A 17016-nucleotide genomic window follows, 5' to 3' on the forward strand; every position below is an offset into this window, starting at 1 on the left:
GCGGAAAAGAAGCCGCAGGTCAGCAGAGGTGACCGCTCTGTGCCAGGGAAGAACAGCGCAGGGCACAACAGGCAGGTAGGTAGCAACTATCTGCCTGTTAGAGCTTAGGCACATATTTTTGTTTTTCATAAAGTCCCGGATATATCCTTTACGTAGCATCATACACTGAAAAATGTGACACAGTGTCTGTTCTGACACCTTTCCCGAATAGGCAACATTACCTTTTTTATTTTTTAAGCAAATTATGTATAGGACCAGGTGGGTTAATTTATGTAAACCCATGACACACATTGCCCTGTAATCTGTTCCTCAGCATATTTGTAATCGTGAGGTGGTCTGACCCAATCATCTATGACAACTTGGCCATTTTCAACATTGCTCAGATCCATATGCAAACCTATGTATCCTGCTTCCAACAAATCAACAGTAAGAAATCCAAAAATATCAGATCTTATCCACCAAATGTGATAGAGTAATGTGTCAGATTCTCAAGTGAGCCATCAACACTAGATCTTCAATGTCTTTCACCTGTCAGTTGCTGTAATTCTCTGGCTGATGGTACAGTATATTTTACCATACTGTATTAGCTAATAACTACTTATATAAAGTTTTACAATGTGCAAATACATTTTAAATTCCAGTGTTAATCTTTATAATATTGTTTCATGATAAAATCTGGAAGTGCATTAACCTCTTCACGCCATGGCCATTTTCCATTTTTTTGTTTTATTTTCTTTTCTCCCCTTCTTCCCCAAAGCCATAATGTTTTTTATTTTTCCACTAATCTAGCCATCCAAGGGCTTGTTTTTTGCGAGATTAGTTGTACTTTTGAATACCACCATTGATTTTCAGTGCATTGAAATTGCAAAAAAAGTGCAATTCCACAATTGTATTTTTGGTTATTTACCATGTTCACTATATGGTAAAACTAACCTTGCAATATGATTCCCCAGGTCAACACAAGTATGTAGATACCAAACATGTAGCTTTTATTTTTTATTTAAGCGGTGGAATAAAAAATCCAAAATTTGTGTGAAAAAAAGTTTTTGCGTTTGTCGCCATTTTCTGTAGTGTTTTCATGTTTAGGGGGCTGGGTGGTGGCTTATTTTTTGTGCCCTGAGCTGATGATTTTATTGATACCATTTTGGAGTAGATACAATGTTTTGATTGACTCTTGTTTTATCACAATGTTGCGGCAGCCAAAAAAATAGTAATTTTGGCGGTTCAATTTTTTTCTAATTACGCCGTTTACCGATCTGTTTAATATACTTTATACACTGCTCAACAAAATAAAGGGAACACTTAAACAACAGAATATAACTCCAAGGAAATCAAACTGTCCACTTAGGAAGCAACACTGATTGACAATCAATTTCACATGCTGTTCTGTAAATGGAATAGACAACAGATGGAAATTATTGGCAATTATCAAGACACCCTCAATAAAGGAGTGGTTCTGCAGGTGGGGACCACAGACCACATCTCAGTACCAATGCTTTCTGGCTGATGTTTTGTCACTTTTGAATGTTGGTTGTGCTTTCACACATGTGGTAGCATGATACGGACTCTAGAACCCACAGAAGTGGCTCAGGTAGTGCAGTTCATCAAGGATGGCACATCAATGCGAGCTGTGGCAAGGTTTGCTGTGTCTGTCAGCGTAGTGTCCAAAGGCTGACCGGTTTGGCAGTGGGTCAGTAATGGTGTGGGGTGGCATTTCTTTGGAGAGCCGCACAGCCCTCCATGTGCTCGCCAGAGGTAGTCTGACTGCCATTAGGTACCGATATGAGATCCTCAGACCCCTTGTGAGACCATATGCTGGTGCAGTTGGCCCTGGGTTCCTCCTAATGCAGGACAATTCCTGACCTCATGTGGCTGGAGTGTGTCAGCAGTTCCTGCAAGATGAAGGCATTGAAGCTATGGACTGGCCCGCCCGTTCCCCAGACCTGTATCCGATTGAGCACATCTGGGACATCATGTCTTGCTCCATCCACCAACGTCACGTTGCACCACAGACTGTCCAAACATTGGCGGATGCTTTAGTCCAGGTCTGGGAGGAAACCCCCTGAAGACAACATCCACCAACTCATCAGGAGCATGTCCAGGTGTCATATGGAGGTCATACAGGCACGTGGAGGCCACACACACTGCTGAGCATCATTTCCTTGTCTTGAGACATTTCTGCTGAAGTTGGATCAGCCTGTAATTTGATTTTCCACTTTGATTTTGAGTATCCTTCCAAATCCAGACCTCCATGGGATATTAATTTTGATTTACATTGATCATTATGTTTTGTTGTTCTCAACACATGCCACTATGTAATAAATAAAGATTTTCAGCTGCAATATTCCATTCAGTAATATCTACGATGTGGTATCTTGGTGTTCCCTTTCATTTTTTGAGCAATGTATTTTGATAGATCAGACATTTTTGAATGCAGCGATACCAAATATGTGTATTTCTTATAAGTGGGGTGATTTGAAATATTTTATTTTTTTATTATTTTTATTAACTTTTATATTCACTTTATTTATTAGTTCTCTTAGCAGAATTGAATTTGTGATCATCTGTTCACCTGTGCTATACATAGCAGTAATCACCATCTCCTAGGAATCAACTATCATGTGCGGGGAACGATGTGGGCCCCTTTCCAGAACTCGCATCAAAGTCAAAGACACAACATATGACATAAATATACGGCATATGTCATGAAGGGGTTAAAATAAAGTGTTCCTGGTTTTATAGATTAAGCAACATTTTTCTGTAGAGCAAATTAGGGAAATCTATAAAATTTCATCTGCCTACAGAAATATGTATCAACCTAGTAACATCATACATACAAAGATAAAAAGTAATAACTTTTTTGGTAAGTGCTTCACCTATACTTTTGTGGTCCTATTTTCATGAGAGGGAAAATGTCACAAAGTTTTTGATATGTAATCTGACAGCAATGTAGGAGAAGAAAAGAGACAGATTTCAGCGATGTGTCACTTATTGAGCTGCTTGCTGTAGTTTTGATTACAGCCTGTTTTACCTGCTGCAGATCTACTAGCTCTCTGGATACTGAGCTCTGTATTTCCTCGTCCACACCTCTGATTGACAGCTGTACACTGTGTACTGTATAAGCAGAAAGCTGCCAATCAGTGGTGGGGGCGGGGTTATACAGAGCTCATGAATATGGAGGACTACATGGCAGCAGGTTTACTAGTCCTCTAGTGATAATCTCCTGCCTATAAAACTGATTTTATGAAAATTACACCAAGTAGCACATTATGTGACACGTTGCTGGAATCAGGGACTCTGCCCCTACATCATGCTGTTATCAGAGTAGGTGGCAATAACCTGGTAATGGATTCCCTTTAAGATTCAGTTGCCATAAAAACTAAGGGCTATGCAGAAATTAACTAAGTGTGTGTGTCTATTGCTTACATGTCGTTACAAATATTTCCAGTTTGTGTAAAAAATGTGTTCTACCTCTATATTTGTGATGCAAACCAGGGAACATGAGCCAGTATAATACACTAGCCCTTATATCCTTATGTACACTGCTTTATTAAAGCACTGGGCAAGCTCTGAGCTGCATAGAGCTGTATGCATGAGACCTAATATCACAATATAATAAACTAGGCACTCAACTTAGAGATGAATTTTGATGACTTTTTTAATGCAGCCAAAGCAAAACGTTTCGGCCACAAACGGCCTTCATCAATTACAGACTGAAAGCAGTGAAGTGGATTAGTGGGAATCCTAAGCGCATAGGTAGTGACGCGGTACAGACAAACGGTAGATACCGTGTCACTACAAGACACATGTATGCATTACGATTCTCGGACTCTTTCCGGTAATATCCCCCTTATTACAGTCTTTACAATACCGATACGTGTCCTACCTATGCACATAGGATTCCCGCGAATCCACTTCACTGCTTTCAGTCTGTAATTGATGAAGGCCGTTTGTGGCCAAAACATTTTACTTTGGCTGAGTTAAGTCCAATGATGTTGCCTGTCTTCATGTGTCCTACAGTAAGAGTTATAGCTAATAAATAATGAGCGCTTCATAGGAGCACACATGCAGAGTACATACACAGACAGCTGTGCTACCTAAATATTAATGCGAACTGACATAAATCCTTACAAATGTCGTAACATTCTGTACATTCACATAACATTTCCCACATGCTGATACACTCTGTTTTGTCTTCTATATTCCCTTCTTGTGTCCCGGCCATTTATAGCTTGAGTATTCACATATCTTCTTCTTTCCTGTAAATACATAAGATGCATTCAGATTGTATATGTATACAAGTGTTCTCCTGAATTTACAACTCTGGGGCCCGTGGGCACGATATGATCTGTGCTTTAGGCCCCTTCCTTTACTCGCCAGATCTATGGCTTATAAAATCTAGATCTTCATCTGTGGTTTTCTATAACAAATAGAACTAAACCACATGAATGGAGACTATAGTACCAACTCCCTCTACATAAACTATAACTCAGCGGCTGCCCATCATGACTAATTAAAACCCCATCCCTGCCCAGGATAAAAGGTTGCTTGGGATTAGTAAAAAAAAGTCTGCTTTTTTCTAGAAACAGCATCACACTTGTCCATAGGTTGTGTATGGTATTGCAGCTCTCCTTTATTGACTTGAATGGAGATGAAGTGCAATACTTAACGGAATCCATGTGCAATTGTAGTACAGCTTCTGGGGAAAAAACATCTTTTTCTAGTCTTAGACATCTTTTTTTAATTTGGTCTTCCATGTAAACTATTCAATGATTGTCTATATCTGATGTTAGCCATTATCACCCAACAAGATCCAACTGTCATGATCTCAGTGCGGGTTTGACTCGCACACGTGGGGTTAATGTCTGGAACCAGTGCTGATGACTGGCATTTCTGGGGTTAAAGGTTGTGATCCCAGTGCAGGCTTACCTGCACACCTGGGGCTATGATTGTGGCCTCTCCCTGGTTCCTTATAGCCTCAGGACGCTCCCATCCCCATCAGTTATACTTTCGCCCTTGGCATTGTGTGGTGACCCCTGAGTGTGTTTGTGCTGTGTTCTGGTTGCTTGATTCTCTGTGTACGACTCGGTCTGTTCTCTGGATATTGCTTTGGATTCTGCTTGGTACCTTCTATGTCTGTTTGGTTTTGACTTCTGCTTGGCCCTGACTATCCGTTCTGTCTCATCCCTGGTACTTTACTGATATCTCTGTGTATGACCTCCATTTTGCCTGACTCTGAGTATTGCTGTATAGTGTCCTGCCATCTCTGAAAGCAGGATGCTAAGCCCCGCCCCCTTGCAGTCACATGACCGTAGGTCCTGTGACTGCTTGCTAAACTTCAGCATCCACAGGTCCTGTGTATCTGTACTTTCCAGCTGTACCTGACCCCAGGCTCCTCTACAGTGCAGTTGAGTCCCTGCTCAGCGGAGGCTGCACGCCGGCGCTGACGGGATCCTGACATTATAACTGACCGTTAAGTTTTTGGGTTTTTTTTTTTCATTCTCTGCTGAGAAATATGGATCCCATACAATCTTTTGCTGAGCAAATGAAAAATCTGAGTCAGATGTTTCAGGGTTTATCTCTGGAGCAGCAAGCTCTGGCTTGTTCTCAGCAGCAGGTTTCTGAGACGGGGGGCTTTAGCTGCTGGGTCTCTGGGGGCTGGGGCAAGTGATGTTTTTTTGGTGTCCCCAGAACCACCTGTTAAACTGCCTGATTTCTTTTCTGGGAACAAAAAGGAATTCAGGGTCTTCATGGAGGGGTGCAAACTCTTCTTTAGTTTGAGGCCACGTTCCTCTGGGGACGAAAGTCAGAAGGTTGGGGTCATTATGTCTCTGTTAAGAGGGTCCCCACAAGCTTGGGCTTTCTCCCTTCCTCCCACTGCCCCTGAGAAAGTATCTGTGAATGCGTTTTTTGAGGCCCTCGGGCACATATATGATGAGCCGGACCGAGTGCGATTGGCAGAGGACATGGTGATGAGTGTCTGTCAGGGGAAACACTCGACTGAGTGGTTTTGTACAGAATTCCGCCGCTGGGCCGCAGAGGTCTCTTGGGACGATGCCGCACTCCGAGGACTCTTTCGCAGAGGCTTGTCCGAGCGGTTACAGGATGTCTTGGCATTACATCCCCCACCTAACTCACTCGAGGACGCCATGACCCAGGCCGTCCGGATGGACCACAGGCTGCGGGCCGGGGGGTGATACAGGCGGAGACTCCATTGTTCCCTAGTGGAAAAGAGACTGTTTCTGTGCCGATGGACGTAGGGGCTCTCTCCCTGAAGGAAAAGGAGAGACAACGCCAGAGAGAAAAGCAGTTATGCTTCTACTGTGGTAAAACGGGACGTTGGAAAAGGGAGTGTCCTGATTGTCCATCCTCAACCCGGTCGACGGGAAACGACTAGGTCTGGGTAGTCAGCGGGGAGACTACTCAGACCCTCAGGTACCCTTTTCCTCGTTTTCTAAGGTGTTGCTTCATGTGGAACTGTTAGTGGACGAATGTTGTTTTCCCTCTACAGCTTTCGTGGACTGCGGATCATCCATCAATCTCATTGACTCCCAATTGGTCACACGCTGTAAGATAGGGACAGTTAGACTTAAGGTTTCGATCAAAGTGGTGGCCATTGACTCCTCCTCCCTCACTAAAGAGGGAATTCTCTTTATGTCTGACTTGTTTTCGCTCAAAGTGGGTGCTACCCATGTGGAAAAATTAAGTTGTTTGGTTCTGGACAATCTACCAGCAGGATTGGTGTTGGGCATGCCCTGGTTACAACGCCATAACCCAGTCATTAACTGGAAAACGGGGGAGATTGTTCAGTGGGGGTTTAATGATTCGATGTTATGTGATAAGTCTGCACTATTGGTTGAACCTGTTAAATCTGTATCATCTGTCGAGCTGGAAGGTATTCCAGAGTACCTGAAAGAATTCGAAGATGTGTTCTCTGAAAGCGAGGCCGAGACGTTGCCGCCAAATAGACCCTTTGACTGCGCTATCGAGTTAGTCCCGGGGGCTAAATTGCCTAAAGCCCGTCTGTTTAATTTATCTGGCCCTGAGCGCTTGGCCATGAAGGATTACATTGCTGAGAGCCTTCGCAAAGGACACATACATCCCTCAGTCTCACCTGTGGCGGCAGGGTTTATTTTTTGTAAAGAAAAAAGATGGTGGTTTACGTCCCTGCCTCGATTTTCGTGAGCTCAACAAGATTACTGTACGAAATACGTACCCCTTTCCGTTGATTTCCGATTTGTGTAACCAACTTTCAGGGGCAAAATGGTTCTCCAAACTGGATCTTTGGGGGGCATATAATTTGATAAGGGTCCGGGAGGGGGATGAATTGAAAACCGCGTTCTTCACGACCAAGGGACTGTTTGAAAATTTAGTCATGCCGTTTGGTCTTACCAATGCCCCAGCCGTATTTCAGAATTTCATCAACGTGGTATTCTCAGATCTCATTGGTCGTTTTGTTGTTATTTACTTAGACGATATTCTGATATACTCTCCCGACAGTCAATCTCCTCTGAATCATGTACGAACCGTTCTCCAAAGACTGAGGGAAAATCATCTGTATGCCAAATTGGAGAAATGTGTGTTTTTTGTTAGAGAATTGTCTTTTTTGGGATTAATTATGTCCTGTGAGGGTTTTCGCATGGACCCCAAGAAGGTGCAGGCCATTGCGGATTGGGTGCAATCCCGAGACCTTAAGAGTCTTCAGCGCTTCTTGGGGTTCGCCAATTATTACCGCAAATTTATTCCGGGGTTTTCACAGGTGGTCAAACCACTCACAGATCTTACTTGTAAAGGTGCAGATGTGAGAAACTGGTCCTCGCTCGCAAAAGAGGCCTTTGCGACCCTGAAAAGAAGCTTTATGTTCTCTCCCGTGTTAGTACAGCCAGATCCGTCCAAACCATTCGTCGTGGAAGTGGACGCCTCTGAGGTGGGGGCAGTGTTGTCCCAAGGGCCTGCCAATCTAACCAACCTCAGACCATGTGCTTTCTTTTCCAAGAAGTTCTCTGCTGCGGAAAGAAATTACGACATAGGCAATAGAGAGCTTCTTGCAGTCAAATTGGCGTTTGAAGAATGGAGGCACTTTTTGGAGGGGGCCAGTCACCCGGTTACGGTGATCACGGATCACAAAAATTTGTCATACATTGAGTCTGCTAAAAGACTAACGCCCAGACAGGCCCGTTGGTCACTTTTTTTTTCCCGTTTTCAGTTTACGATTACATTTCGTCCAGGATCTAAGAATGTCAAGGCTGACGCCTTATCGCACAGTTTTCAGCCGGTGTCGCTCCCTGAGCCACCGTCCTCCATTCTTCACCCTGGGGTTGTGATAGCAGAGGTCTCGTCTGAATTGGAACGGGAAATTCAGGGGGCCCAGTCGCAGGCCCCGGCGGCCAAGCCGGAGGGGAAATTGTTTGTCCCAGAGCAACTTCGCCTGAAACTCTTGCAGGAGTTCCATGAATCCAAGCTGAGTGCTCACCCTGATATTTCAGCCATGCGTCTGGCGGTGGCTAGGATCTTTTGGTGGCCTACCCTTGGTTCGGACATAAAAAAATGAATTGCTGGTTGTGGGGTCTGCGCTCATTCTAAAAGCTCTCATAGCCGGCCGGCAGGGGAGCTGATGCCCATGGCAGTGCCCGAAAGACCATGGACTCACTTATCCATGGATTTTGTTACCAATCTCCCTCCATCTAAGGGTAGTACAGTGGTATGGGTAGTGGTGGACAGGTTTTCTAAGCAGGCTCATTTTGTACCCCTGTCCGCACTACCGTCAGCTGAGACGTTGTCCAGGTTGTTTGTGCAACATGTGATCCGGTTGCATGGGGTACCCCTAAATGTGGTGTCTGATCGTGGTGTGCAGTTTGTGGCTAAGTTTTGGCGTGTTTTCTGCAAAAAATTAGGGATGTCTCTGTCCTTTTCATCTGCATACCATCCAGAGAGCAATGGTCAGACGGAGCGCACTAACCAGTCCCTGGAACAGATCCTCAGGTGTCTAACCTCTGCTAGACAGAATGACTGGTGCGATGCACTGCCGTTGGCTGAATTTGCCTTCAATAGTCGGGTGAGTCAATCCACGGGTATGACTCCTTTTTTGATCAATTATGGGTTCAGTCCTCATTTTGGTGAGTTTTCTCGTCTGGACTCGGGGTGTCCCGGGGCTGAGGGCTCTGTTCAGCGATTACAGAATATGTGGGCAGAAGTTCAGCGGAGTATATCTAGGTCTCAGGGATTGATTTTTTCCACAATCTTGTATGAGCCAATGAATTTGGGCCCCAACTTCCTGAATGAACCTTCAGTTTTTTGCGGACAGGAAACGAACACCAGGACCCACGTTTCAGGTTGGAGACAAGGTTTGGCTCTCCACGAGAAACATTAAGTTGAAGGTTCATTCAGGAAGTTGGGGCCCAAATTCATTGGCTCATACAAGATTGTGGAAAAAATCAATCCAGTGGCGTATAGGCTGTGCCTTCCACCCTCTTTCAAGATCCCTAACGTCTTCCACAAATCTCTACTGAAACATTTTGAAGCAGTCCAGGGAGACTCCGAGTCCGCTGCTCCTCCTGTTTTGGTCGAGGTTTTGGGGCAGGTGGAGTATGAGGTTGGTCATATCGTAGATTCCAGGTTGGTACGGCAGTCGGTACAGTACCTGGTTCATTGGAAGGGGTATGGACCGGAAGACAGGTCCTGGGTACCGGCCCGGTTGATGTTTGCTGATCGCCTGGTGCGGGCTTTCCATGCTAAGTACCAGGGCAAGCCTGGGGGTCCAGAGGCCCCCCATTGAGAGGGGGGTACTGTCATGATCTCAGTGCGGGTTTGACTCGCACACGTGGGGTTAATGTCTGGAACTAGTGCTGATGACTGGCATTTCTGGGGTTAAAGGTTGTGATCCTAGTGCAGGCTTACCTGCACACCTGGGGCTATGATTGTGGCCTCTCCCTGGTTCTGGGAGAGGCTTCTTATAGCCTCAGGAAACTCCCATCCCCGTCAGTTATACTTTCGCCCTTGGCATTGTGTGGTGACCCCTGAGTGTGTTTGTGCTGTGTTCTGGTTGCTTGATTCACTGTGTACGACTCGGTCTGTTCTCTGGATATTGCTTTGGATTCTGCTTGGTACCTTCTATGTCTGTTTGGTTTTGACTTCTGCTTGGCCCTGACTATCTGTTCTGTCTCATCCCTGGTACTTTACTGATATCTCTGTGTATGACCTCCGTTTTGCCTGACTCTGAGTATTTCTGTATAGTGTCCTGCCATCTCTGAATGCAGGACGCTAAGCCCTGCCCCCTTGCAGTCACATGACCATAGGTCCTGTGACTGCTTGCTAAACTTCAGCGTCCACAGGTCCTGTGTATCTGTACTTTCCGGCTGTACCTGACCCCGGGCCCCCCTACAGTGCGGTTGAGTCCCTGCTCAGCGGAGGCTGCATGCCGGCGCTGACAGGATCCTGACACCAACGTATTAATTTGTATTAATATTACCTGTGCTTGTTCACGTATGGTGCCACATATTTCTAACAGAAAGGAATTGCCAAAAGTTGACAATCCCTTTAAAAGAGGTAGTCCAATACCTGGACACCCCTTTTTAGATAAAGTAGTCCCCTTGTATATTAAAAATAACAAATTTTCACCTCCTGCACTGGCATCCAAGCGATGTCAGCAACAGGTTTCCAGTGACATTGCGGTGCCACATAAGCGATGCAGCCAATCAGTGGCCGCTGTTCAGCTGCTGCGCTCTCACTTCCTTCTGATGAACCTCGGACAAGCGGAACAAGTAAGAGTACAGCAGCCCAACAGGATGCTGACCGGCTGCCATGCTCATGTGGCATAACAATGTCATGGGAGACCCAGCGCAGATATCGCTTCAGTGCCGCCGGTGAGTATCTGTTAGTTTTATTTTACCTGTTGTTACATTATTTAAACAGAGGTTTTCCAGGTAGTGAACAATCCCTTTAATGTCACAATGCCATGACAGTAAATAGAATTTGGGGTGATACTCAACAATCAGCTGTAATACGTGGTTCAACCCATTAACAAATGTTTAAATCCCCTGCAGCACCACCACATGAGATTAAAAGCATTACACAGTTCTCAGTTAAATCAACTCCTCACCATTTTCCAAATTGCTGTGAGTGAATGGAAATAATTTAGCTCATACTCAGAGATACTGGGATAGTCGGATAATACATCTCATTGCAAGATATTTGCAATAATTCTATGCAATTCAATCTATCACCTATGCAAAAAAAGTCTGTGCTCCAAATTGCTACTCTTTAATTAGAGTGCTTTCACACTGCATTCAGGCTCCTGTTCATTGGCTTTGTCGAGGCTTCTGTCCGAACCCCCCGCAAAACGGGATTTGGACGTATGTGCTGATGTGTCCATAGACTATAATGGTGCCGACAGAATTAATGTTTGCTCTGTCGTGCATCATTTTCAGGCGTGTACACCTACTGGAAGCGTATACCCAGGCATAGACTTGTATGTCTGATTTTCCACCTCCGGCAGGTGAATATTCCTGAAAATTATGCATGACCGAGCAAATGTTCTCGCTGCCTGCACCATTACAGTCTATGGCCCCATTGGCACATATGCCCGAACACTGTTTTGCAGTGGATCGGCCGCAAGCACCAACGGTGGCAACAATTGGGTGTCTGAATACAGTGTGAAAGCACCCTTACACATTGTATAAAAAAATGCCAGGAGCTTGGGGGAGATTTGTGCTGCTGATATAGTTAGCTCATGGATGATTGTCTAGGGATTTCTGGGCTGTCTTGCATGCACTGCTATTTTGAGGTCTAGCCACAGATTTTCAATGATGATCAGATGAGGGGACTGTGAGGGTCATTGTAAAACCTTCAGCTTGTGCCTTTTAAGGTAGTCTATTGTGGATTTTGATGTGCATTTAGGCTCATTATACATTTGTAGAAGCCATCCTCTTTTCAACTTCAGCTTTTTTGCATGTGGTGTTTGCTTCAAGCATTAGGTTTACAGGTAAGTTTTCAGTTTGTATGAACTAGATTGTTTCTTCTATTTAATGAAAGGAAACAGGTCTTCAAATAAATGAAGACTTCAAATATATAGTATAATCTCACAATAAAATGGAAAACCTCTTAACATAGCATTTACCTGTTTAAGACATACAGACTGGACCAAGCGTTTTCTCTGCTTACATTCTGTCCAAACACAATCATGGAGTTTCTGTCTCCTCTCTTAATCTCACCATGTATGAGATCAGGCCTGGTGGAAAAAAAAGCGCATTATATGATTGGTGGAAAAAAAAGCGCATTATATGATTGGTGGAAAAAAAAGCGCATTATATGATTGATTCTATAAGCAGAAAAAAACAAGGTGAGCGCGCAATAGAATTACAGCGATGATAAGAAGTGATTGCACTTGTGTATCAGGATGTGTCAGTGCATCTGAAGGTGCTGGACACAGCAGAAATATATATCCACATTCATCATTTCTTGTGATTCACACACAACACACTCCATGGCCACACAAGACCGATTCATTCAATAAATAAATACACAACACATCTTTTAATGGAAGAAAAATGGCAGCTTTAAAATATGGTAAAACTGGTGGCAAATGGCATCTTGGCAGCTTCATGCTTGATTTTCCTCAATTCATGGGCAGTTATTTTGCGCCTTTTTTTATCAATACGCTTCTTACGACCCTGTTGGCTATTTGCCATGAAACGCTTGATTGTTCGGTGATCACACTTCAAAAGTTTGGCAATTTCAAGACTGCTGCATCCCTCTGCAAGACATCTCACAATTTTTGACTTTTCAGAGTCCGTCAAATCTCTCTTCTGACCCATTTTGCCAAAGGAGAGGAAGTTGCCTAATAATTAAGCACACCTTATATAGGGTTTTGATGTCATTAGACCATACCCCTCCTCATTACAGAGATGCAAATCACCTGATTTACATAATTGGCAGTTGGCTTTCAAGCCTATACAGCTTGGAGTAGGACAGCATGTATAAAAAGGATGATGTGATCAAAATACTCATTTGCCTAATAATTCTGCACACAGTGTAGAGTCAGCGCCAGTCAGTGGCAAGCTACAGGCCACGGTGCATATCATTCCACTGTACTAGCATCCGATAGTGTGGCTTATTACAGGGCATTGTCGTACCGCGGCAGTGTCTGTCGCCTCGCTGGAGTCTGCAGCAGTTATTGGCATTCGCGGCTGCGACGCCGCACACACGGTAGGTCTAGAGGGACACTGACCCTGTGTCTTGGGCCAGAGTCCTGTGACCGTATACCGAGCATGCATCTCGCTGAGCTCTGTGAGCTTGAACAGGCTCCGTATTTGTGTTTAGTGCTTCGACCACTCTGACGTAACAGAGTCCGCCCAGCACACACCGGGTGATGTTCAACCCGCGTGTGTTATAACGCCATATTGTGCATCCACCATTGCTTAGCAGCAGTGTAACACCTCTGCACGGTGGACCCCGGGCAGCGAAAGCACCTACTATTATTTTAAAATTTGGTGCGTTCCGCCAGCCCTAACACCCATAAAATGGGCGATTTTCCCTCAAATAAAACATCATGACAAAAAGAAATAAACTCAGAGGGAGGGAGGGTGGGGGAATCTTCTTTCTTCACAGGGACTTGCTAATGAGGGAATGAACCTAAAACAGGGCTTTACAGTTGTGGCCAAAAGTATTGACACCCCTGCAATTCTGTCAGATAATACTCAGTTTCTTCCTGAAAATGATTGCAAACACAAATTCTTTGGTATTATTATCTTCATTTAATTTGTCTTACATGAAAAAACACAAAAGAGAATGAAGCAAAAAGCAAAACATTGATCATTTCACACAAAACTCCAAAAATGGGCCAGACAAAAGTATTGGCACTCTCAGCCTAATACTTGGTTGCACAACCTTTAGCCAAAATAACTGCGACCAACTGCTTCCAGTAACCATCAATAATGAGTTTCTTACAATGCTCTGCTGGAATTTTAGACCATTCTTCTATGGCAAACTGCTCCAGGTCCCTGATATTTGAAGGGTGCCTTCTCCAAACTGCCATTTTTAGATTTCTCCACAGGCGTTCTATGGGATTCAGGTCTGGACTCATTGCTGGCCACCTTAGAAGTCTCCAGTGCTTTCTCTCAAACCATTTTCTAGTGCTTTTTGAAGTTTGTTTTGGGTCATTGTCCTGCTGGAAGACCCATAACCTCTGAGGGAGACCCAGCTTTCTCACACGGGGCCCTACATTATGCTGCAAAATTTGTTGGTAGTCTTCAGACTTCATAATGCCATGCACACGGTCAAGCAGTCCAGTGCCAGAGGCAGCAAAGCAACCTCAAAACATCAGGGAACCTCCTCCATGTTTGACTGTAGGGACCGTGTTCTTTTCTTTGAATGCCTCTTTTTTTCTCCTGTAAACTCTATGTTGATGCCTTTGCCCAAAAAGCTCTACTTTTGTCTCATCTGACCAGAGAACATTCTTCCAAAACGTTTTAGGCTTTTTCAGGTAAGTTTTGGCAAACTCCAGCCTGGCTTTTTTATGTCTCGGGGTAAGAAGTGGGGTCTTCCTGGGTCTCCTACCATACAGTCCCTTTTCATTCAGACACCTACGGATAGTACGGGTTGACACTGTTGTACCCTCGGACTGCAGGGCAGCTTGAACTTGTTTGGATGTTAGTCGAGGTTCTTTATCCAACATCCGCACAATCTTGCGTTGAAATCTCTTGTCAATTTTTCTTTTCCGTCCACATCAAGGGAGGTTAGCCACAGTGCCATGGGCTTTAAACTTCTTGATGACACTGCGCACAGTAGACACAGGAACATTCAGGTCTTTGGAGATGGACTTGTAGCCTTGAGATTGCTCATGCTTCCTCACAATTTGGTTTCTCAAGTCCTCAGACAGTTCTTTGGTCTTCTTTCTTTTCTCCATGCTCAATGTGGCACACACAAGGACACAGGACAGAGGTTGAGTCAACTTTAATCCATGTCAACCGGCTGCAAGTGTGATTTAGTTATTGCCAACACCTGTTAGGTGCCACAGGTAAGTTACAGGTGCTGTTAATTACACAAATTAGAGAAGCATCACATGATTTTTCGAACAGTGCCAATACTTTTGTCCACCCTCTTTTTTATGTTTGGTGTGGAATTATATCCAATTTGGCTTTAGGACAATTCTTTTTGTCTTTTTTCATTTAAGACAAATTAAATGAAGATAATAATATCAAAGAATTTGTGTTTGCAATAATTTTCAGGAAGAAACTGAGTATTATCTGACAGAATTGCAGGGGTGTCAATACTTTTGGCCACAACTGTATATATTCTTTAAAAGGCCCACCAAAACAGCCACAACCAATAAAAAAAACGTTAAATTGGGCGCCAAGAGAGCCAGTCAGAACCAGTTCAAACCACTCATAGGTAACCAGAGCTACTCAGCTGACCTCTGAATGACCCTTCTGTGAGGAAAATTAATACAGGCAATATGCGACAAAATGGAGGAAATATCATGGCCTGTGTAGCCATGTGACCCCCCCCCTATATTTTATTGTTATTTACAGGGAGGGCTACCATGGCCACACAAGACCGATTCATTCAATAAATACAAAACACGTCTTTTAATGAAAGAAAAATGGCCGTGAGTATTATTTTGGGTTACTTAAATTTAAATAACATCCAAAAATTCAATAAATAATTCATATAAATAACCTACAATACCAAACCAAAAGACCAATCCACCCATAAAATGGGCGATTTTCTCAACAGCCACAGCTCATCGAGGTGTGGCCCCCCCAAAACAATACAGCCATTTTTCGACCATTGATTGTAAATTTAAATTAAAAATGTCAAGTCCAGTATCTGAGAGGTGGACCATATCTTGTCTAAATAAACCAGGAAGAAAACCCTCAATATCTTCATGCCTAAAAGAAAAGCCATTAACAAGGGGTAAAAATTTCTCCATTCCCCTATTTACTCTTTTGTGGATTTTATCCATAAAGTGCAATTTATTCCTTCCCCATAGAAGCCTGGGAATGATCTCAGAAAAAAACAAAACCTGTATATGGGAAAGTCTGTTTAAGACAGGCTATATCAGATCTCATAAATGCCAACAAATCTAAACTTTTAATTTTCCCGATATCATTCCCGCCTACATGAAATATGACCAAATTGGGAATAGGGAATAACTCAACACATTTATTCATTTTTTTTTTTTAAACCAAAGATTTTTTATTATATTCAAATGTCGTTATAATTACATTTAGGCAAAGCTTTCAAATCATCTCCATTGCATATAGAAAAATACACGACATTCAATTTCCTCCCCGTCATGAAAAAGAAAAGAAAAAAAAAAAGGGAAGAAGAAAAACAAACCCAACCTCCTCCCTCCTCCCTCCCCCCCTTCACAACTGCAATACAAACTTTCTCAATGTGATTGTCTCCACTGTAACCACATGGCCCAGAGTTTTTCAAAGTGTGTTTCTGTATGTCGCCTTCTATAAATTCTCTCTTCCAATCGGATTACGTTATTCACACGAGTAACAAACTCCCCAATCGTTGGGGGCTCAGCATCGATCCATTTTTGTGCTATCAGCTTACGGGCGATATATAAGAGTTTTGCTATGATGGACTTATAGGCATTCCCCACCGACACCTCCTCCACGTACCCCAACACACACGTTATTGGATCCCTTCCTATATCACATCGGTATATCTTCTCAACAAGCCCTATAACCTCCTCCCAGTATGATGAGAGTCTTGGACAAGACCAGAGCATATGAAGCATTCCCGCAGGTTCATACCCACATCTTGGACACTCCGCATTGTCCCTCAAGCCCATTTTCCTCATAAGTTCTGGGGTCTTATATGTTCTATGTACAATATATAATTGCGATATCCTACCTGGCTCACTCAAAGAGAGTTTAGGTATATACTCTAAAATAGACTCCCATGTTTCATCTACTATTTCCCCCACTTCTCTCTCCCATTTAGATTTTACTGTTAGAGGAAACCCAGCCAAGTAAGAGTATAATAAATCTCTATAGATGGTAG

General features: G+C 43.6%; 1 protein-coding gene across 1 annotated transcript in view; it reads right to left on the minus strand.

Moving 5' to 3' along the window:
* Positions 1-3979: 3979 nt before the first annotated feature.
* LOC141098247 (uncharacterized) overlaps positions 3980-17016 on the minus strand; it is a 129735-nt gene continuing 116698 nt past the window's right edge. Inside the window, exons 7-8 of the mRNA XM_073585876.1 lie at positions 12116-12226; positions 3980-4259 (exon numbers count right to left, since the gene is read on the minus strand). Of these exons, the coding sequence (XP_073441977.1) occupies positions 4241-4259; positions 12116-12226 (130 nt within the window). The 3' untranslated portion in view covers positions 3980-4240. The remainder of the gene's footprint in view (positions 4260-12115; positions 12227-17016) is intronic.

The sequence above is a fragment of the Dendrobates tinctorius genome, unplaced genomic scaffold (genome assembly GCF_039654945.1).
Source record: "Dendrobates tinctorius isolate UK_male_01 unplaced genomic scaffold, ASM3965494v1 ptg000089l, whole genome shotgun sequence".
Classification (NCBI taxonomy): Eukaryota; Metazoa; Chordata; class Amphibia; order Anura; family Dendrobatidae; genus Dendrobates; species Dendrobates tinctorius.